The 22867-nt window shown below is 46.5% G+C and overlaps 3 protein-coding genes across 3 annotated transcripts; 2 read left to right on the top strand and 1 right to left on the bottom strand.

Moving 5' to 3' along the window:
• Positions 1-5909: 5909 nt before the first annotated feature.
• LOC123147308 (tricetin 3',4',5'-O-trimethyltransferase-like) lies at positions 5910-7175 on the bottom strand. The gene has a single exon (XM_044566538.1). It carries the CDS (start codon positions 7166-7168, stop codon positions 6101-6103), a length of 1068 nt encoding a protein of 355 aa, XP_044422473.1. The 5' UTR covers positions 7169-7175; the 3' UTR covers positions 5910-6100.
• Positions 7176-14402: 7227 nt separating this feature from the next.
• Positions 14403-15745, top strand: LOC123147306 (wall-associated receptor kinase 2-like). The gene is made up of 2 exons (XM_044566537.1): positions 14403-15319; positions 15733-15745. Exons 1-2 carry the CDS (start codon positions 14403-14405, stop codon positions 15743-15745), a joined length of 930 nt encoding a protein of 309 aa, XP_044422472.1.
• Positions 15746-17720: 1975 nt separating this feature from the next.
• Positions 17721-20778, top strand: LOC123147305 (putative wall-associated receptor kinase-like 16). The gene is made up of 4 exons (XM_044566535.1): positions 17721-17843; positions 17962-18840; positions 18947-18982; positions 19403-20778. Exons 1-4 carry the CDS (start codon positions 17807-17809, stop codon positions 20542-20544), a joined length of 2094 nt encoding a protein of 697 aa, XP_044422470.1. The 5' UTR covers positions 17721-17806; the 3' UTR covers positions 20545-20778.
• Positions 20779-22867: the final 2089 nt, after the last annotated feature.

The raw sequence follows: 22867 nt of genomic DNA, 5'->3' as shown, positions 1-22867 counted from the left end.
ATCTGAGAGATAGCTTCATATACTTCATCCTTCGTGAAGTCAGAAGTAATAACAGTATTTTGTTCTGGAGACTACTGCGTAATGTTAGCATTTGACTCTTATACCTTATAGAGAAATTATTTTTAGCTGGTGCACAAAACATTCTCTTATACTACTAGTTGGTAAATACACTTTGAAGTCGCCCTCACCCACAATGGTTCCCTCTTATCGTTGTAGTTGGAAAATTTGTTTTCCTTACCATTTGCAGTGAGGTTGAAATATTTCGTATAATTTCCCCCTATGTGAACATGCTTATCTTTAGCACGCTGAGCTCCCTTGGTCTGTCTTCATCGCCATGGAATCAACATGTATATGATAAACTGTAAAATCTACTCCCTCCGTCCGGAAATACTTGTTGGAGGAATAGATATATTTATTCGTATTTTAGTTTTAGATGCTTCCATTTTTATCTATTTCTGCGACAAGTATTTTCGGACGGAGGGAGTACATGGTATCCAAACAGCCCATTCCAAGCTGAAAAATTCATTGGGTTTTGTGGCGCTTAGTAAAAGATCACTGAAATGAGTTTGCAGCCCATCCCAAACGTAACCTTGTGCGATTGCGGTAAACGTCTTGCCTATCCTGGCAGACGTGTTGCGTGTTATATAGAGGGGTTGCGAGCCCAAATACGCGTACAAGTTGGTTAGGAGATTACATCTTGGGAAGAAAGAAAAGCTAGAGATAAGAAGATAAAGATTACAAGATACTTATCCAACTAACTACTTCCAACGGTGGTGAACTCCTCCTTGTACACGCAATGCATGCGCAACATTATCATGTTTGACACCCTCCCTTAATCACAACTTCATTAGGTTGAGATTATGCTTGAAGTCTTCAAAACTTCTTGTAGGCAGAGCTTTGGTAAAACCATCAGCAACTTGGTCTTGAGAATGAATAAACCGAATATCCAGAAGCTTGTTTGCAACTCTTTCTCGAACAAAGTGAAAGTCAATTTCAATATGCTTGGTCCTAGCCCCTGTTCAAGAATTCATCCAATTAACCAGTTAACTTGCCAATTAATCCCTACTCATAGGGTCCCTGAGTAGCCGATTACCCAATAAATCGTCCGATTAATTGATTAAATGGCCGATTAACTTGCCGATTAGCCTATTAATCCCCTACTCACCAGTCGATCGAGCAGCTACCAGTTAACGATTTCCTCAACAATGGTCCTAGCATGAAAGACTGGATTTGCTGACAAATAGGTAGCACCTAGATTATCATACCACAAACATGGGGCTCTAGTGCTTTTTATACCTAGTTCCTTTAAAATTGACTGCACCCATATGATCTCTGCTATTGCATTAGCCAATGCTTTGTATTCAGCCTCTGTACTGGATCTTGAAACTGTGGCTTGCTTTCTTGCACTCCAAGATATCAAATTTGGTCCAAAGAATACCGCAAAACCACCAGTCGAGCGTCTATCATCTAGACACCCGGCCCAGTCTGAGTCAGAAAAGGCACTGACAAGTGCAGAAGATGACTTGCTGAAGTTTAGACCAATGTTCAACGTATTTTTCACATATCTTACTATACGTCTTGCAGCAGTCATGTGAACAGTGGTAGGTGCGTGAAGAAACTGACATACTTTATTGACAGCAAAAGAAATATCTGGCCTAGTCAATGTTAAGTATTGAAATGCACCTAGCAGACTCCTGTATTTTGTACTATTTTCTGAATTCAGAGGCTCTCCTTCAACAAGAGACAATTTTTCTGTGCTAGACAAAGGAGTAGGTGCAGACTTACAATTTTGCAAACCAGCCTTTTTTACAAGTCTGTTGCATTTTTTTCTTGAGAGAGGTGTAGACCATCCTTGTGTTGCTTGACCTCAATACCAAGAAAGTAGTGTAGATCTCCTAGATCCTTTAAAGCAAACTCTGCACTTAAATCCTTCAACAGTGCTGTTATTGCTTCATCAGATGAACTTGTTACAATTATATCATCAACATAAATAAGGACAAATATGGATATTCTTGACTTGTTATAGATAAATAACGAAGTGTCGGACCTTGAAGGAACAAAACCAAGTGTTTGCATCTTTTTACTGAGGCGAGAATACCATGCTCTTGGGGCCTGTTTCAGTCCATACAACGCCTTGTCAAGTTTGCAAACATGAAGTGGCGCCTGTGCATTTACAAACCCAGGAGGTTGTTTCATGTAAACCTCTTCTTCCAGAACACCATGGAGGAACGCGTTCTCAACGTCTAGCTGTCGTAAACTCCATCCCCTAGACACAGCAATGGACAAGACAAGGCGTATGGTAGCAGCTTTAACAACTGGACTAAATGTGTCCTCATAGTCAATACCATACCTTTGTTTGAACCCCTTTGCAACGAGTCTGGCTTTATAACGATCAATGGTTCCATCAGCTTTTCTTTTTATCCTAAAGACCCACTTATAGTCAATAAGATTTTTACCTTTTCTTGAAGGGATCAAGTGCCATGTTTTATTTTTCCTTAGTGCCACAATTTCATCATTCATTGCCTTTCTCCAATTAGCATCACCAAGTGCTTCTTCAAGAGTGTTAGGTTCTCCTGGTTCACCTGTTGAACAAATCATCCCATGTTTTGTAATATGTTTATAATCAACAGGTTTAATTTTGCCTTGCTGTAGCCGTGTGCGGCGTGGAGCAGTAGCAGGAGCCGCTACAGAGAGCCCCGGCGCAGAGGATCCTACGCCTGGATCTGGCTGATCTCCCCCCGATCCCAAGGAGGATCCTGACATGGCTCCAGAACCGGTAGTGTCGGCGACGTCAGGTTGGTCGGGATCTTCTGCGGTCGTCCGCTGCGACGCAAGCGGCAAACCAGCCACAGAGGATCTGAGCCGAGCCGCGTGATTGCCTCGTGATTGCCTGGGGCCGGCCTCGTCCGGATCTGTCCCCGCCTCAGCCCGGCGAGTCGCTGCCCGTCGCTTGTAGACGACTGGTTGGGCCTCATGCCACGCACGGCCCAGGCCAGCACCAGCCTGCCATCTGCTGGACGGTGATTGGTGTGGACGAGGAGAGTCGTCGCGGCCATCCGGATTCTGGCGCGTGGCTGACGCGGGCGGCTCAGCGTGCCCACCTGCAGCTGTCGGAGCTGTCGCGGCAGGATCGCTGCGGGGCACCGATCCCAAGGTGGATTCGCAGCACGGCAGCTCCTGGGCAGATCCCAAGGGAGATTTGCTCCCCAGCTCAGGGCACATAAAATATGGATCTGCTGCCGTATTTTCTTCGCTATTTTCGATGATTTCTTCACGAATTCTTCCTGCATCACCACAAGACTCATAAAGGCTATTAGTGGTAGGGTTAGGGTTAGTCATATGATCATCACAATTATTAATGCCCCCTTGATCATAGCCAGAGAGGTGAGGTGGTAAAAGCAAGATTTCCTTGCGTGAGAGAGCTCCGGCATTAGGATGTAGATTGGCGAAAGGAAATTTGGTCTCATCGAACACGACATCGCGTGAGATGTAAACCCGTCCGGTGGAGATGTCAAGGCACTTGACGCCTTTGTGCTGGGCACTATAGCCAAGAAATGCACATTATTTGGACCTATACATAAGCTTGCGGCTATTGTACGGACGGAGATTTGGCCAACAGGCACAACCAAAACCACGGAGGGATGTGTAGTCTGGTTTGACATGGAGGAGGCGTTCCATAGGTGTTTCATTATTGATGACACGGCTAGGAAGCATGTTGATGATATGGACAGCTGTAAGAAACGCCTCGTCCCAAAATTTGAGGGGCATGGACGCCCTTGCTAGAAGAGCCAAACCGACCTCAACTATGTGTCTATGCTTGCGTTTGGCCGACCCGTTTTGTTGGTGAGCGTGAGGGCATGACACATGGTGGGATATGCCTATGTCTTGGAAGAAGGAATTGAGTTTCTCGTATTCCCCTCCCCAATCGGATTGGACAGCTAGGATTTTGCTGTCAAACTTCCTTTCAACAAGTGCTTGGAAGTTTTTAAACACTTGAAACACATCGGACCTTTTTTAAGAAGATAGATCCATGAGAACTTGCTATAGTCATCGATGAAACTCACATAGTAGGTGTGTCTACCAACAGAGGAGGGAGCAGGACCCCACACATCAGAGAAAATCAGTTGCAAAGGCTTAGTGGAGACACTAGTAGATATGGGGTTTGGTAATTGATGACTTTTAGCACACTGACATCAATCACAAATAGTTTCAATATTTCGCTCACCAACAAACGGGAGCTTATTTTTCCTAAGTAACTTTTCAGCTAGAGAAAAAGAGGCATGTTCTAGACGATCGTGCCACCGTGTGGACGAAAGCTTGATAGCACAACAAGCTTGTTTATTGAATCTTCTGAACTCCGGAATCAAAGGGTAGAGCCCTCGAACGCATCTACCTCGATAAAGCACTTTCCTCGTGGCCTGATCCTTGATCAAAAAGAAATAAGGGTGAAACTCGAGAAAAACATGATTGTCAATGGCGATTCTATGAACAGACAGAAGATTTTTGTGGGCACTAGGAACATGCAAAATTCTTTTGAGATGTATTTTGTGACTAGGGGTATTAATAACTGAATGATCAATGTGACGAATACTCATACCTTCACCACTGGACGTATGGATTTGATCTTTGCCACGATACTTTTCCTTCATGGTGACCTTCTCAAGCTCGTTGGTGATGTGGTTGGTAGCACCACTATCAACATACCAGTTTGTGTCGATCCCATAGGAGCCATCGGCAGCGGCAGCAACTTTTTCTTCGTCTTGTGAGGGATCACCATCATCATCTTCGTAACGGTACCAACAGTCCCTCGCCGTGTGACCAGGTTTGCCACAAATTTGGCAGCGAGGGAGATCCGAACGCGATCTGTTGGAGCCGCCACCGCGGCGCCCTTTTGAGCTGCCAGAGTGTCCGCCGCCGCGAGTGTTGTTGGAGTAGCCGCCGCCACCACCGCCACTGGACCTTCCCTTGCCACGAGAGGAGGAACGAGAGCGAGAGCCGCCACCGCGGCCTCTGGAGACAGAGTTGGCAGAGGACTTGAAGCCGCCGCCGCCGGAGCCGTGAAACTGCGCCATGCGCTGATCAAAGTTACTAAGCATAGCGAAAAGCTCATCAAGGGTTACCGGAGTGACGCGGGCGTCCAGGGCGGAGATAAGGGGCTGATAGTCTTGGTCCAGCCCGTGGATGATGTAGGATATGAGCTCGTCGTCTTGGATTGGTTTTCCCGCCGCGACGAGCTCATCAGCAAGCCCCCTCATGGCGGCGAAGAAGGAGGACACCGATTGGTTGCCCTTCTGCGTGTTGATCAGCGCCGTACGAATGTTGTTGACGCGGCTGAGGGACTGCGACGAGAACATGCTCGCCAGCGCCACCCAGAGTTCCCGCGCCGTGGTGATCGCGGTCACCGTGACGAGCACCTCCTTGGATAGGTGTTGGAGTAGATATCCAAGAACCTGCTGATCCTCCTTCACCCAGAGCGGATGGAGAGGATTCGGCCCCTCGGTTTCTTTCCCAGCGGCATCTTTGGTGACGTGGGTTTTGGCCGGCTCGGTCGACGTACCGTCGACGTAGTGGTAGACACCGGCGCCCCGCAGCTGTGGCGTGATCTGGATCCGCCAGAGGATGTAGTTGGTGCGGGAGAGTTTCTCCATGACTCCGCCGCTGAGGTTTGGCTGGGAGGAGGAGGAGGTGGAGGAAGACATGCTGCGCACTTTGGTGGAGATGGGTAGCTAGGGTTTTGGGAAGAAGATAGCTCTGAATACCATGTGCGATTGCGGTAAACGTCTTGACTATCCTGGCAGACGTGTTGCGTGTTATATAGAGGGGTTGCGAGCCCAAATACGCGTACAAGTTGGTTAGGAGATTACATCTTGAAAAGGAAGAAAAGCTAGAGATAAGAAGATAAAGATTACAAGATACTTATCCAAGTAACTACTTCCATCGATGGTGAACTCCTCCTTGTACACGCAATGCATGCGCAATATTATCATGTTTGACAAACCTAAGTCTGCTGCCACGTCGTCAACAGACTCACGCTGCAAGTGCACTTATTTATCAAGAGTAGAAAACGGAAGTAGCAAGATAAGGTAGACGATCTTGCGAGTTACTTTGTGTATTGGATGGCCCAGAAGTCGGCGCAGACGTAGGTGGCCTTGACGGCGGCAAATCCAGCGGCCTTGCCGAGCTTCTCGAAGTCCCTGAGATACCTCTCCTTGCCGCCCGGGCTGTACGCGACCAGGCTCATATCGACGGCGAGCAAAGCCTGCGCGCTGTTGGTCGCCTCTGGGTTCACCGGCAAGATGCATTCCACGCTGATGACCTTGCCGTGCGCTGGCAGCGCGTCGTGGCAGTTCTTGAGCACCGTGGCGCACTCGTGGTCGCTGAAGCAGTCGAGGATCCACATCATGAGGATGGCGTCGCCGGAGGGTACCTTCTCCAACATGTTGCCGCCCACGTGCTCGACCCTATGGTAAGGAGGGGCGGCGGCGATGACGTGGGGAAGGTCGAAGTTGATCCCCTTGATGCTCGGGTACATGGAGGTGATGGCGTGGCTGACGGCGCCGAATCCGCCGGCCACGTCGACGAGGGTGCCGATGCCGTCGAAGCCCCTGTACACCTCGAGGAGCTTCTTGGTGATGATGGCGGAGTGGTGCTTCATGGCCTCGTAGAAGAGGCCTTTGAAGCGCGCGTCCCTCCCGGTGTACTCGTACCACGACGTCCCATACGCCCTGTGGAACGCAGTGCCGCCGCCGCCGTCGCCGTCGAGGACCGCGTCCTTGAGGTGGCGCCAGGGCTCCAGGTAGACGTGGTCCTGGGCGAGGAGAGCGAAGGGGGCCATGGAGACGCCATCCTCGTTTGGGGCGAGCCACCTGCACACCGGTTCCGCGGCGTAGCGGCGCGAGAGGCTGCCGTCCTCGCCCTCCTCCACCGCGCACGACACCACCTTGTACGACGCAAGCACACGCAGCATGCGATCCACCATGGACGGCGCGTCCGGGTTGTTGGCCTTGCACGGCAGCTCCGCGAGGACCTCCTCCGGAGTCAGCGACTTGCCGGCGGCGCCCACAAGGGCCTCCAGAAGGCCCAGCTCGATGGCCGTCCGCAGCGTCATCGGTAGCACCGTCGAGTTGGCTAGCTGCAGCGCGAACATGCACGCCTCCTCGTCGCCCATGTCGCTAACTAATGATGCTACTATTTGCTGCTGGGCTGGTACGGTAGTAGTACGTTTATTTATAGAGAATTGAAGGGCTGGTAGCCTGGTACTGCTACGATTTAGAGGAGTCACGGTATGTGCTCACTTGCCATGCACAACACAAGAGCATCTTTTCGCATCATCCGAGATTGAGCCAATTGGCTAGGCATGCCGTTTGCCCGGAATCGAGCATCTTTTCACATCGATCGAGCCCAGATCGATCTAAGCGTGCAGTGCACACTTCGACCGATGCACACCCATACTTTACCGAAAGAATATCTAGTGCTACCGCCACTTTAAATGGTATTATGCTCCTGTTTCAAATAATCAATTTTTAAATGTTTTAATAAATTCTATAAAAATTGTGAATTTTCACAAGGGATGTGTCTACAGCCACCAAAAATTTCAGGTCCGTATTCGAAAGGAGATTTAGAAACAAAAAGACAAATTTATATGCGCTTCGAATTTGCACATGAAATTTTTGAAGGTTGTAGACACATTCCATATGAACACTCACACTTTTTCTAGAAATTTTTTGAACATTTATAATTGATCTTTTTAAGTGTACAATCTACTATATAATAGCATTTCCGACCTATTACCATCCAGAATATTTTTAGGGACTGGACCCAGTTGGCAGCCACACCGGAGGTTCAACTGATGCCAGGAATGACATCCGGAGAGACCACCTGCAAGGCCATAGATCATGGTGGCAATCAACGGTCACCTAGATCTGGCCGGCCTAGGTGGGTCTCGGCGCTGGGGTCGCTCAGGGGTGGGAAAACAGGTGTCTTTCCACTCATCTATTTGGTCGGTGTAGCGGCGTGGCTCAGGTGAGGTGGTGTTGGGGTCTTGGAGGCTGGGGCGGCAGCCCTGGTGGTGGGAGCGCGGTGCTCTTGGGTGGAGCCCATGGTCAGGGCCTGCCCGGTGGCCATGGCCGTGTGGGCGGCGTGGTGGCTGGGGTGTGGTGTTCGATGACGGTGGTGCGGCACTCGTATCATATGTCGATGGCGGTGAGTGTTGGCCGGGGTGAAAACCTGTTCTGTCTTCGGGCAGACGATGGCGGCGAAGTTTGTCCCCTTCTTGAAGGCGTCGTCGCGGCTCTCATTGCCCGTGATTTGCAACGAGTTATAAATATTCTAATACGTTAACTTGTGATTTACATGTCAATAATAATGCGATTGTGTAAATAAATGTTCATTAAAAACTAACTGTGAATTACCTTATATTTTGATTAGAAATTTGGTAAGTAAATTAAAGTGGAATTGGTTCAGAAGGTAAGTAAATTAAGGTGATTGATTATCGTATACGTGGAAGGTTGGACAAAGAGGTGGTGTAAAGAAAGGTGAAATGGAAACCTTACGTTCTTTTTAAGTATAGAAGAGATAGAGAAGATTATGCTCCTGTTTCAAATAATCAATTTTTAAATGTTTTAATAAATTCTATAAGAAATGTGAATTTTCACAAGGGATGTGTCTACTACCACCAAAAATTTCAGGTCCATATTTTAAAGGAGAATTCAGAAACAAATCATGACTAGCTAGGGTTTGCAAGACAATTCATGTTTAGTTCGATCACTAACCATCCGCAGAACTCAAAATCTGGGACATTGAATTGAAAAGCGCAATCCACTGATCATGAGAGTACGCATCTACGCCATGCCATGTCAGCCCACGCCATGTCTTACAAACACATGAAGGTTAACTTCAGCTGCTTTCCTCTGTGCTACGAAAAGCAAAGATTTGGAACGCCACCGGTATCGCTTCACTCTTGAGCTGTATGCCTGTATCACCATTCCCCTCTCCAGTACCACCTTTTCCTTTTGCTGCTCCACTGGGCAGGGGCAAAGTGGTTCAACAGGAGTGAGTAAACGCACAACAGGCAATACAGATGAAAATAACTTAATAATGAATCATCATCTACCAGTTACTACTCACTTGCAATATCTGCCAGTGATTTATGTGGGCACTTCTCCAGGTTGTCGATCCTCTAGGCACCTTTGCCATGCTATGAAAACCAATGGTCTATCATCCTGGATGGCGGCGTCGCTCATAAATACGGAAGCTAGCTGGTTCTCCATCCTTATGAAAATCCTTTTTTTTTTAGAAAAAAGCCATCAGTCGAGCCTGAGATCGGGCTCGAGCCTAGCCCGGCTTTGAATTAACAAAGCCATCAACCGACCAGGATTACAAGCATACACCCTAAGGCAAAGGAAGGAAAGAACAACACGGCGGTAAGATACAAAGAAACGATGAACAGCACCAAAGAACTCCTCACACGCTATGGCAACAGAAGAATATGAACTATGGGCGAAGCCGAAGACACCGAGGTCCTCCTTCGAGGAAGCTGCACCAGGAACAGAAACAAATTGGCTCAAAGGAGAGAGGGCCCATGCCAGCGGGGCAGGCCGTCGCCATGCACCTACGGGCCCCGGCACGACACATCTGAAACACCATCCGAAGAAGGCCACTACCCCTCGCATGGATCGATGGCGTCGCGCCGTCGCAAGATGGGGTCGATACGTCTCCAACGTATCTATAATTTATGTAGTTTTCATACTACTATTATATTACCAATCTTGGATGTTTTATATGCATTTATATGCTATTTTATATGGTTTTGGGGACTAATCTATTAACCTAGAGCCCAATGCCAGTTTCTGTTTTTTCGTTGTTTTTGAGTTTTACAGAAAAGGAATATCAAACGGAGTCCAATTGACGTGCCAATTTTTGACGATTTGTTATGCACCAAAAGAAGACCCCGGAGTAAAAGAGTTGGGCCAGAAGAGTCCCGAGCTGTCCACGAGGGTGGGGGGCGCGCCCACCCCCCTGAGCGTGGGCCCCTGCCTCGTGGACGCCTCGGGGCACCTCCTTGACGTGAGACCAACGCCAAAAATTCCTATAAATACAGAAACCTCGGAAAATTAACCTAAATCGGGAGCTCCGCCGCCAGAAGCCTCCATAGCCACCGAAAACCAATCTAGGCCCTCTCTGACACCCCGTCGGAGGGGGCCATCATCACCGGAGGGCATGGAGGAGGATCCCGGAGGGGCCATCATCACTATGAAGGCCAAGGACCAGAGGGGGAACCTCTCCCCATCTAGGGGGAGGCCATGGAGGAGGAAGCACAAGGGGGAGAACCTCTCCTCCTCTCTCTCGGTGGCACCGGAGTGCCATTGGGAGGGGAATCATCGCCGCGGTGATCGTCTTCATCAACATCACCATCATCATCACCATCCTCATCTCTTTTACGCGGTCCACTCTCCTGCACCCCGCTGTAACCCCTACTTGAACATGGTGCTTTATGCCACATATTATGATCCAATGATGTGTTGCCATCCTATGATGTTTTGAGTAGATATCCTTTGTCCCTGGGTTGATTGATGATCTAGATTGGTATGAGTTGTATGTTTTACTTTGGTGCTGTCCTATGGTGCCCTCCGTGTCGCGCAAGCGTGAGGGATTCCCGCTGTAGGGTGTTGCAATACGTTTATGATTCGCTTATAGTGGATTGCGTGAGTGACTGAAACTCAAACCCGAGTAAGGGGGTTGTTGCATATGGGATAAAGAGAACTTGATGCTTTAATGCTATGGTTGGGTTTTACCTTAATGATCTTTAGTAGTTGCGGATGCTTGCTAGAGTTCCAATCATAAGTGCATATGATCCAAGTAGAGGAAGTATGTTAGCTTATGCCTCTCCCTCATATGAAACTGCAATAGTGATTACCGGTCTTGTTAACGATTGCCTAGGACAATTCCGCACACCGATCCACCATTATTCCACAATCGCTATTTATAATATTTGGTAATATATTCTAACTTCATGATAACCACACCTACTTTTGTATTTTAGCTCTCCGATATCATACAAAGTTATCCTCTTCATACCCACAGCATTGTTTTATTTCTCGTTGCTAGTTGGACGCAAACGTTCGGTGTACGTAGAGTCGTATCAGTGGCAGATAGGCACTACTAGGGAAAAGCCTAGCAGCAGCGAGGGTTTTGGGCCTCTCAGTAGCGCGGGTGCCGGCGCTACTAATAAGGCGCTACAGCTAACGTATAGCAGTAGCGCCTGTTGTCCCACGCTACTGCTATACATGAATAGATGTAGCGCTCTTTGGGAAAGGGCGCTACTGATATTATCTGCAACGCTGTTTGCTGGGACGCGCTACTGGTAAGGAGGCGCTACTGCTAAATTTCCCCCCTCGCTACTACTAGTTTATTTATTAGTTTTTTTCCTGCATATTTGTTTTGTATTTGAATAGGCTTTATACAATAATCTTTAGCATATCATACACATACAAATGTAATCATAGCATATACATACAATTAGTCTCATCAAATCATGTCATCATTCAACACAAAGTGGTCTCTCGTCATCATCTCGAAAATAGCGATACAAGTCTCGATTACTTGCAAATACATCGTCATCCATCTAAACAATGATATACACGAGAAGAGCTATCACTTTGAGAACATGAGTTCGTATCCCTCTCTCGTATTAGCGTGAACCTAAACTAACTACTGCCTGTCGCTCGGAAACCGGAAACCGGTACACCTGGGCGGCCTAACACTCCGGCCACTTGTCGTATATATACTCCTGGCGTAGCACGTCTTCGCCATCTATGATCTATGCACCTGCATCATCACATGAGTCGATGATATGCAACATATATAGTTGAGCAACAGAAAGAGACAGACTTGGCAAAAATAGAAACAGCGTATCATAAGCATAAATAACAAAGTTCATTGTACCCCAAAATGCCCTAACTAGAGTGATTTTCGCTAGTCGAGGAGGAGGACGGTTTAATTACATCACAAATAAAATGAATCTAGTCAATTAATTCTAGACCTAATAAAATGAATAATGACATAAAAAAGGCCTATTGTTTTGCAGGAATGTTGACTCCTTCCTGGTGCGGCAAATCACGGACACTCGATATGTCCTAGTTTGTAGCACAAGTCATGCCGAAATTCACGAAAAATTTCGGCATGACCTTTGCTAAAAAGTGGACAAATCGAGAACCATCGCTTCCACGGATGTGGCCCTTGGATCTGCTCGCACAGGTAGCTCGAGGCGCATATGAACGCGACAAGTGACCCTTGGCTGGCAACGCGGCCCTCGCGGTGGAGCCTCGTCCCCGTGATTTTGGGCTCCGATTCTGAGGTCAACGCCTGTAGATGGCCCTACTGTGGATGCGACGAGATGCCAAGTCGCACGCCGTGTCGGAGGCCAAGAAGCAGCAAAGGAGGATGGTGCATGTCCTCACAAAGAACAAAACCGATCGGTCTGTGCTATGGACGGACACCCCCCCCCCCCCCCGCCCACCCACACACACAAAGGGAGAAGGAGGAGGTGACGGGTCGAAAAGCTCCAGCGGTGAGCAGATTCGGCTCTATTCATTTTACCCCTTTGGCTGCTACTTCCGCAAAAATGACGATAAGGGCAAGGTCAACCATAGGTAAACTTTCTCCATAGAATATGTCAATTTTATGTAGTCTGATGGCATGTATCATGAAGTAGATGTATGTTATGTGTGTGATCTAGATGAAGTACATGAGTTTATTTTACGTTACATGACATTGTATGGACTTGAGGATTTGCTAGTGAGTTACCCGGCTATGGATGGGCACATTTGAGAGGTGACCGGTCACTGTTCGGGCGTGTCCACTAACATTTAGGGGGCCGCATTTGCTAGGCCTGACTGTAGATGCTCTAAACGAGAGTGTATGGACACAGGATTACCTACAAGGTAGGGGGATTTCCCCTACTTGTTCATCTCCATATCAGTTAATTTCATGCTATTTAGGATGTACTAGTAAACAGTTATATACAAAAAAATGATGTGAAATACATGAATATTTCTTTCTGTCATGTCATTTTTTCCCTCCGTGGATGCACTAAATTATAATATTCTATAGTGATGAAGACATTTTTATATACATGAACATTCCTTTTTTAACATGCAAATAATTTTTTAAATTAATAAATAGAATATCTTGTTTTAAAATACAGGAAAACTTTGTTTATGTTCAACCAAAATATGTCAACTTCTAAAAAACAGAAATATGTCGCCGCTTTGAGTGAAAACATTTTCATGCTTTCACGTTGCAATATTTATGAGTTGATGTCAGTGAACAAAACTACCGAAGAATAAAAGTGTAAGCTCGATCCACAGTGAGTTATTTGTTGATAGTTCAAGTCTTAAAATATTGCACTCAAATTTGACACATATATGATACATGATCGAGTTGTAGAAAATCAAAAAAGATGAAAAAACATTAGGAATAAATGGGCAGGATAGCATATTGGGCTTGGCCTACTAATTTGGCTTCTGCTTAGGGCGTTGAATACACACTCGACATGGCTCTAAGGATGTCCCGTTCATGAGAGAGAGAGAGAGAGAGAGAGAGAGAGAGAGACCCTTCTCTATATGAGACTAAACATATATAGCACATGCATGCCATGCAACCACTGATGTGCGTTTGAGACTTTCCTGTGAAATAGTGTAGAGAGATATATCCGTAGGGAAAACCAGACAAAACATTTGAAGCATCATACGTACCTGCCTGCCTCCGGCAATCAGGGACAGGATTCATTTGTTTAATTTGTTTTGACGTGTACAACCGTCTATACGTTGGCTGCTTTGTTTAGTTACCGTGTGCGACCGTGATCGGATCTGAACGGGATGAACCATTTTCTATTTCTTCGGGGAGGGGGAGGGGGGCTCGCTAGCTCCGGCCGGCGTGCCGCGTGCGCTGGGGGAATCTTACCGGCTGTGCATATCTCATATAGATAGGGAGGGAGCTACGCCAGTGCTCAATAAAGTTAGCAAGAAAGCTGGCGTTAGGGGAATCATACAGTATAGTTTAAGCGAACATGCATGTGATGTAAAGCTGGAGGACGGACAAGGGTTTTAATTTGATGAACGAGTGCGTGATGGTAGGTGAGATCGAGAATGAGGGGGTGTTTGTTTCAGAAATTCTAGGACTTTTTCTAGTCCTAGGGACTAATCAAAAAATACTCTCCAATAGAGTCATTTTCTAGTCCCTGTAAAAAAAGTCCCTTCCGTTTGGTTCTAAAGGACTTTTTAAAGACTTTTTCTAGTCTCTGGGACTAAAAAATCCCTGAATGGATGACTAGCTAGATAAGCTTGGAGGAGCTAGCCGCCGGCAGTCGCTCAACCAGCTAGAGAGATATTAGGGTATGTGTGATGGCGTCAGTAGTAATGATAGTAGTAGTGCTGCTATTTTTGCTGGCTGCCGGAGCAGCGGCGGCGGCTGTCCCGATGAGTCCGGCTCCGAGGATCGGGATGCCCGGCTGTGAGACGTCGTGCGGCGACGCGGAGGTGCCGTACCCGTTCGGCATTGGCCCGGACCCCGGCTGCTTCCTGCACCAGCCGGGGTTCAACCTCACCTGCGACCGCACCCACGACACCCCGCGCCTGCTTCTCCCCGTCTCGGGAGCAGGCGTTGGCAAAGACCTGTATCTCCGGGTCGAGGGCATCGACATCGAGTCCTCCATGATGGTGGTATTCCACACCGTCCACTTGAGCACCACTGGGTCCGACGACCTAATCCTGAGGCTGAGGGGGGCCTTCAGGCTGTCCAGCCGCAACGAGCTCGTCCTAACCGGCTGCAACGTGCAGTCGACGCTGCTGGGGAAGATGAAGGGCAACGCCACCGCCACGGTAAGCGGCTGCTTCTCATTCTGCGGCGCCAGCGACAGCGCCGCCACCCGGTTCAGCCGGGGTTGCTCCGGTTCCGGCGGCTGCTGCCGTTCACCCATCGCCAGGTACTACTACCAGGTTGAGGACGGACTAGCCGCGGAAGTATGGTACGACGTGAAGCTCAGCTGGTTCGGTCGAGACGTGAGCGCGGACAAGGCGCGAGCCCCAGCCCATGCGTTCGTCGCCGTGGAAGGCTGGTTCGACTACTGGCTCTCCAACTCCACGAATGCTACCACGCTGGATGCTCCCGTTCTTCTGGACTACTACCTCAGCGGCGACTGCGCCAACAATCCATGCAGGAGCAACCACAGCGACTGCTCTACACCGTCAGGGGGGACATATATATGCGAGTGCAAATCTGGGTACGAAGGTAACCCCTACGTCCCCGACGGCTGCCAAGGTTAGTTACTCACATTGTCTATTTCTTGTTGAAAATGAATTCTGCTTCATTCGAATTTTACAGCCAATTGAAATTTCGTAGCTGTAGGCCAACTTTTTTTTTCAAACGGAGGCAAAAGATTTGCGTCATATATTAATTAAGAGGAGAGTAGAGTTTTACAAATGTCCATGACAATTACTCGCGCATGACAATTTCCCCTAGTTTCTTTGCACCTGCGGTGACCCATAGCTTTGCCTCCTCAAGGGTGATGTTGAGGACGATTGGTGGTGGCGCACTCCTGTGTCGGAAGACACATGCATTCTAAATTACAAAGCAAATGGGCAACAAAGGAAACTAAATCCCACCTTCTTTTGCGACGAAAATAAATAAATCCCACTTGGTATTTAAAGAACAGAACTCCTCGCAAACATGCGAACAATTGCAATAGTACTTCAACCAGAAATACAAGTAGTAAACACTGTAACCCATGTACATTTGAACTGTAAAAGATGGTAAGCAAAAACTCGGATCTTATAGTTCGTTGTCAACCAAAAGTACAATTAATGTGCAACATAACTTATATAACTACAACTATAAAAGAAGTCAGTATATGAGCTATGCGAGAAATAAAAATTACACTGAAAATGTTAAAGAACTTACAGGTCAATTAAAATCACATAATATTCCCAAACATGCAAAAATATCATTTTATGAGAGAAACTTCCTAGCTATTCATAATTAATCATGACAGTACAACAAGCACCAGAGGTAACATAAATTACACCTAGGTTCATGAACCTCCTAACAACGACTATAATCGCTGGAGCAAACAAAAATTCAAGATATAAACAACAAATATGTTCTATGGTTGAAAAGAAATTGATTATACCTTTATACCCAAATAATTGACCTCCACTAACTCTAATTCTCTCAACGTGCGACTATGCGAACTTACCATGCCCCCATGCATAAAAAAGACCCACCTTCACATGCACCATGCATGTTACTCATATCATTAGATATTCTATAACTACCAATAATAAAATACAATAAATTATAGCATGAGTTTTTGTTTCGGTTACCATATTGTGAATCCAAATGCTAATGTTTCATAGAATAAGATCTCATTGAAATAACTGCAAACCATTCTTGCAGTAACGTGCGGGGAACTATCTCTAGTTACTCCCTCCATCTAGGTGCATTAGGTATCTTAGAAGGTGCAACCCAACCTAGGCATGAAGAGATTGAGCTAGGAAAAAAAATTGAATCGGCGATGAAGCCAACCACCCATCATTCCTCTCTCAACTAAAAACATGCTATTAATTAGAAGACCTCTTCAAATCTCAATAGCATGCCACAGAAATTGCACGCATTGGACCTCCAATTAATAGATCGGGTCTAATTAATATGCATGCAACTAGTACTACTGTCTCACGCCTTAGTGTTTTGGGATTATTTTATTTTTGTTAGATGGATAATGAACCGAGACGGAGGGAGTAATGAAAATATTAAAACGTAACTACATCAGACCACACTAACTGCTGGCCCGAAAAACAAAACAACAACATCAATGAGAAACTTTAAAACATTATTGAAGCACGAAATAGGGTGGGGCATATCTATTTTTTATACTATTCGGGATTCCTATTTCCCATTGACTGAGAAATTACTAATGCTCAATTAACTCATGAACAGTTTGATTTGCACGTAGGGAATAGTATGGACTTCCCCCGCGAGGTTTTCTATTTTCTTTGATGCATGTTTGACATCTGTTTTATTATTTTGAGGGTTCTTTTATCTTTATTACTTTTCTGCTCGCATGTGCACCATTGCATTTGCACGCACGCCTAGCAGCACGGAACTACGGCCTCATTACCACTCGGGCGCACACAGTCAGAGTTGCACGGACGCCCAACAACATGGAACTACAGTCGTGTGCCCACTCGGCCACACACAGTTAGAGTTGCACACACGTCAGCTGCACACAAGTAGAGTTACACATCCATAGGCCTAGTGAAACTAGATGTCTAGATGTTACCCACTAGAGCCCGTCCGGGCGCAGTGCATGTTTGTCCGAGTTGACGACATACTGAAATTGCACGCTTGGCCGCCCACTCTAGCACACACGTCGATCATGCACAATTGCACATCCGCCACTCGCGCGCAACTATAACTGCACAGTGCACACACCCCGACCTAGCGCAGTTGCATGTCCGACGTCCAGGTGCAACTACAGTTACACACACACTGGGTAGGCACAATTCATCATCGAGTTGAACATCCCTCGTCGGACACGTGCTGGAAAAAGAAAACATACATTGTACGCTGATCTTAGCTGATTGAGATCTAGCCACACCATTCTAAATTTGTACTCACGTTTTCATAGCCCGCTAACTAATTACATGACTTGCATACAGTTTCCAAGTGTTTGGGGTGCTACGGTGGTTGCACCATCATCAAAGGAAATGCCGTGTGCCAGTGCCCTCCAGGACAACACGGCAACGCTGCCATGCCCGGTGGATGCGGCGTCGATCGTACCCACGCACGTAAGCAAACGCTTCAGCTCTCAACAAAAAATAGGCATCTCCATTGACCGTTAATAAAAATAGGTTAATATGCGCAGCTATTTGTTTGCAATCTGAAAAGGTGTGACTGTTAAAACAGGAAACTGCACGAGGTATTGCGGTGACGTCCACGTGCCATTCCCGTTCGGCATCCAAGGCACGGACCCTGCCAGTTGCTATCATCCTGGGTTCAATCTCACCTGCGACAAAACCAATAACCCGCCACGGCTGCTCCTGGGTGACGGCGGCCAGCTCCGCGTCGAGAAGATCAACCTAGACAACGCCACCGTGGGAGTTGTCTACCCCGGAGCTTTCCTAAACAACTCGGACATGGATCGTTACACCTTTGTTTTCCGGGACCAAGGCATCCCAAGTGCCGGCGAGGCGCCCTACTCGCTCTCGGCCAGCAACGAGCTGATCCTCACGGGGTGTGATGTGCAGGTGGTGATGCTCGGGCACCGCAGCGACAACAACCAGGACATACTTGGCAGATGCATCTCCTTATGCACCGTGGACTTCGGTGAAGAGCCCGAAGTCAGCAACATCACCCGCCGAGGGCGGCAACGGAGCACCAACGGCAAGTATTGCTACTGCACGGGCTGCTGCCAGACACACATCTCCCAGGACTCCACAGGCGGCATGCCCAAGCAATTGAGCATGCGTCCCCTCGTGGAGAAGAGCTGGTTCGCCGAGTCATCGCAGCCCGCGCTGGCGTTTGTCGCCACGGAGGGGTGGTTCGATAACCTGGGTTTCTCCGGCAAGCTGGACCCCGTCCATAAGCAGCCACCGGCCATTGAGGTGCAGGAGGTGCCCATCATTCTACAGTGGGAGGTCATGTCCGATAAACCCAACTGTAATACATCCGGCAATATCTGCAAGAAGCACAGCCGCTGCAAGGAAGGGGACAGAGGCTATACATGCCACTGCAAAGATGGCTATGACGGCAATCCCTACATCAACGACGACCAAGGATGCAAAGGTTAGCATAACGCGCGCAAATTTTAGATGGAGTACTAAATTCATTGTGCGCGCATTCTCTTTTAGGAACATCTAACTTCTTCTTTTATTTCATATTACGTCTCCAGCTCGAGGTGCAGGCCGCAACAACACAATAATTATAGGTGAGCAACACGTTGTAGAAGTACCTTCTATTTTATTCATTGATTCAGTTCGTTTCTTGGTGAGTGAGCCTGTATATTTCCTCCTTTCATCCGGGTTTGTTAGGCCCTCTCATGTTTCGAGTCAAATTTTGTTCATAAATTTAACTTTTAATAAAATATAAATTATATGTCATAAAATTATATCATGGCAAACCCCTTTTGAATACAAATCTAATAATATATATATATTTTAACATAAAAGTCCTAGCATTTTGTTAGTCATATAGATGGTTAAAGTTTGGATCAAAATATGAGGAGAAAATAGTAGATTCCATGTTCTATTAGTACAAAGCAAGTCATTTAATTTACTTTTCACGTGCGCATGAACATATGTTGGAGAAATTGACTACTAGTTACTAATGTGTATACATTCATGTGTAGGCGTTGGAGTGGGCCTTGCCACTGCAGTGGGCCTCATTATTTGTGTTCTCCTTGGACACTTTGCCACCAAAAAAGTTAAACATAGAAGGGCACTCATGTTGAAACGGAAGTTCTTTGAGCAAAATCGTGGGCAACTGCTACAACAATTGGTATCACAGAGAGCTGATATTGCTGAAAGAATGATTATACCCTTAGAAGAGCTAGAGAAGGCAACAAACAATTTTGATAAAGCCCGTGAGCTTGGTGGTGGAGGGCATGGTATAGTCTATAAAGGTATTTTGTCAGACCTCCATGTCGTAGCCATCAAAAAACCAAAGAAAGTTCTGCAGAGGGAGATTGATGAGTTTATTAATGAGGTTGCTATCCTATCACAAATCAACCATAGAAATGTGGTAAAGCTATATGGTTGTTGCCTTGAAACAGAAGTACCAATGTTAGTCTATGAATTCATACCCAACGGAACCCTTTATGATCATCTTCACATCGATGGACCAAGATCGTTGTCATGGGAACATAGGCTACGGATCGCAATTGAAACCGCCAAATCTCTAGCTTATCTTCACTCAACAGCTTCAGTACCCATCATTCATAGGGATGTGAAGTCAGTTAACGTGCTTTTGGATGACACTCTAACAGCAAAGGTAGCAGACTTTGGAGCTTCAAGATACATTTCGGTTGAGAAATCAGGGTTAACAACAGTGGTTCAAGGTACAATAGGATATTTAGATCCTATGTATTTCTACACGGGGCGGCTAACAGAGAAAAGTGATGTCTACAGCTATGGTGTCATGCTCGTAGAACTGCTGACTAGGAAGAAACCATCTTCATACTTGTCTTCTAATGGGGAGGGCCTAGTTGCACATTTTGTCACCTTGTTTGAAGAGGGAAATCTGTCAGATATTTTAGATCCACAAGTTACAGACGAGGGGGGCAAAGAAGTTGGAGAAGCCATTGCACTTGCAATAGCATGCATAAAACTAAGAGGAGAAGACCGTCCGGATATGAGGCAAGTGGAGTTGACGTTGGAAGGCCTTCGACCAATAGTGGAGCACGGTTTGGCTGACGAAGCTGAGATAGATAGTATTGTGACAAATTCTCCTTTGGCCATAGATGGAAGAAGCAACGAGGGATCGTCCAGATAATACAGTATGGAGAGCTGACCATACCTTCTAGGTATCCTCAATAGCATTGCTTAATCACATGCAAGTTTGCCATAGTTGCACTCACCATGGGCATTCACGGCATTTGATCTTTTGTTTCTTGTGTTGATGTAGTTAGAATGCCATGTAAACTTGCCACGACCGATTACTTATTCCTTTTTTTCAAGAGTTGTAATGTAGATGGTGCAGCCTGAACTTTGTTAGATGGGTTTTATTGATTAATACATTATGTTTTTCCCCTCTATGTCTTATGATTAGTAACAGCTCACTAGCTCTTTCTTTTTCGAGGAGGATTGACTCGTTTATAGTACCAGATGATACCCCTTACATTGTTGCGAACATATTTTAGTGATAATTTTATGCATGTTCTCGAAAACAACCAAGCGTTTGAGAGTCTACATGGTCTATTTGCCTGGTTGCATAGCTACTTCTGTACTTGTCCGTACTCCCTAAAACCATGAGGGATACTCAAGACCATGAAGAATCTGCAGAGCACAATGGGGAGAAGCAATTTTCTGACCTGCTCAATCAGAGCACAATCCCAGAGTCGCCACCAAAAGGCGCTATAGAGGCAACGAGGATGATCTTCTGCAAAGTGAATGGTTTCATATGTGAGTACATAGTCCAACGGAGAATGCAAGAGAACCTTGTGTTTGAACTAGGGAACAATTGCACCCTAACCACTCACCGCACTGGGCGTTATCTTGGAACACTGGTACAAAGACAGTATTGTGTTCCAGTCTGGAACTTCCAGAGCATCAACTTCAGACGGCTAAGGTGTTGGCCCAGACTCGACGCCGAATACTTTCCGGCGACGGTGATACGACCGACGACGAACGACGATGAAGCGAAGCAACACTGAATGTCTTGGTTTCTGCCCCAAGCTGGCTAGACCTTCGAGCAATGAATTAGCAATACCGAGATAAGACTCGCACGTACACAACCTGCTGGACGATCTTTGATTTTGATCGTTACAGCGCTACTAATAATAACGTACGTGTACACGATTCGGCTGATTGCCGCAGGAGCGTATTGCTCCTGGTTTGATTTGTATTACTTCACAAATCCAAAGTACAAGTTACATGGCTGATTACACGCATATAAATAGGGGTGTGTCTAGGGCACATCTAGATATGCTCTAGTTATTGCACATCTAAGTGAGTGAATCAAGCATAAAAAGAAAAAGAAAAAAGAAAAAAAAATATCCACGCGAATCTTAACATAAGATCAATAACATAGGACTTAGATGTACAATACTTATAGCACATCTAGATATGCTTTAACAAAACAGTATAAATAGTACTAGCACCTAGCTATCCAGGACAATACTACTCGGAGACCAAGTCTTGTACTACTCAGATACATGCATGCAAGCCAACTTAAACACGTACCGGCTAACAGGGGGACTGAGTCGTGTTTAACTCCAACAATCATCCCCTAAACACGACGTCGTCACGTCACAGCTCCGACGCCGATCCTTTTTTGCATCTCCAAGAACTTCTCTCGATTCAAAGCCTTGGTTAGGATGTCTGCCAGCTAATCATCAGTGCGATTGTAGTTGACCTCCATCTTTCCTTCTTCCACGCCGTCCTTCATGTACTGATACATCGTATCAATGTGCTTGCTCCTATCATGCCGCATTGGATCCTCGCGTAGAAAAATTGTAGACTCACTGTCAACATTAAGCACCACTTGTTCCAGATCTCGATCCATGAGATCACCGTGTAGCCACCCTAGCCACACACCTTCACACATCACAGCTGCAGCTGCAATATACTATATTGCATCAACTGCGGGTGCTTCGCCCTTCTTATTTAGCTCAAGATGAGGTTTCATTTGAGCGTCAATTGGATTGCAATTTTTCATGCCATAGTTTTCAAGTACCTTTCTTGTGTATGCCTCCTGGCATAATGCGATCCCATCCGTCTTTTGTTGTACCTCTATCCCGGGGTAGTAGCTCAAAAGACCTAGATCATCCATCTTGAAAAGCTCTTTCATCTGTAGCTTGAACTTTGCAATCACCTCTTCATCTGCTCCGGTAATCAATAGGTCGTCGACGTAGATGCCAACCAGTAAACGATCCCTTCCTTTACCTCTCTTGTACATTGCATGCTCTAGTGGGGCTTTCTCAAATCCAAGAGAAACCAATGTCCGATCAAGCTTGACGTTCCACTCTCGAGGGCCTTGCCATAGCCCATACAAGATTTTGCGTAACTTCAGTACCTTGTGCTCCTCTCCCTCTTTGACGAAACTCGGTGGTTGATTAACATGCACATCTCCTTCTATCTCGCCATTCAAAAACGAG

Source organism: Triticum aestivum, chromosome 7A (assembly GCF_018294505.1).
Source record: "Triticum aestivum cultivar Chinese Spring chromosome 7A, IWGSC CS RefSeq v2.1, whole genome shotgun sequence".
NCBI classification, from domain to species: domain Eukaryota; kingdom Viridiplantae; phylum Streptophyta; class Magnoliopsida; order Poales; family Poaceae; genus Triticum; species Triticum aestivum.
This window is presented reverse-complemented; position numbering and strand designations above follow the sequence as displayed.

Coding starts and splice junctions, on each gene's coding strand:
- LOC123147308 (XM_044566538.1), bottom strand. CDS start 7,168: ATGGGCGACGAGGAGGCGTGCATGTTCGCGCTGCAGCTAGCCAACTCG.
- LOC123147306 (XM_044566537.1), top strand. CDS start 14,403: ATGGCGTCAGTAGTAATGATAGTAGTAGTGCTGCTATTTTTGCTGGCT.
- LOC123147305 (XM_044566535.1), top strand. CDS start 17,807: ATGCCCGGTGGATGCGGCGTCGATCGTACCCACGCAC. Junction 18,841..18,946: donor CGACGACCAAGGATGCAAAG/GTTAGCATAACG, acceptor TTACGTCTCCAG/CTCGAGGTGCAGGCCGCAAC. Junction 18,983..19,402: donor CAACAACACAATAATTATAG/GTGAGCAACACG, acceptor ATTCATGTGTAG/GCGTTGGAGTGGGCCTTGCC.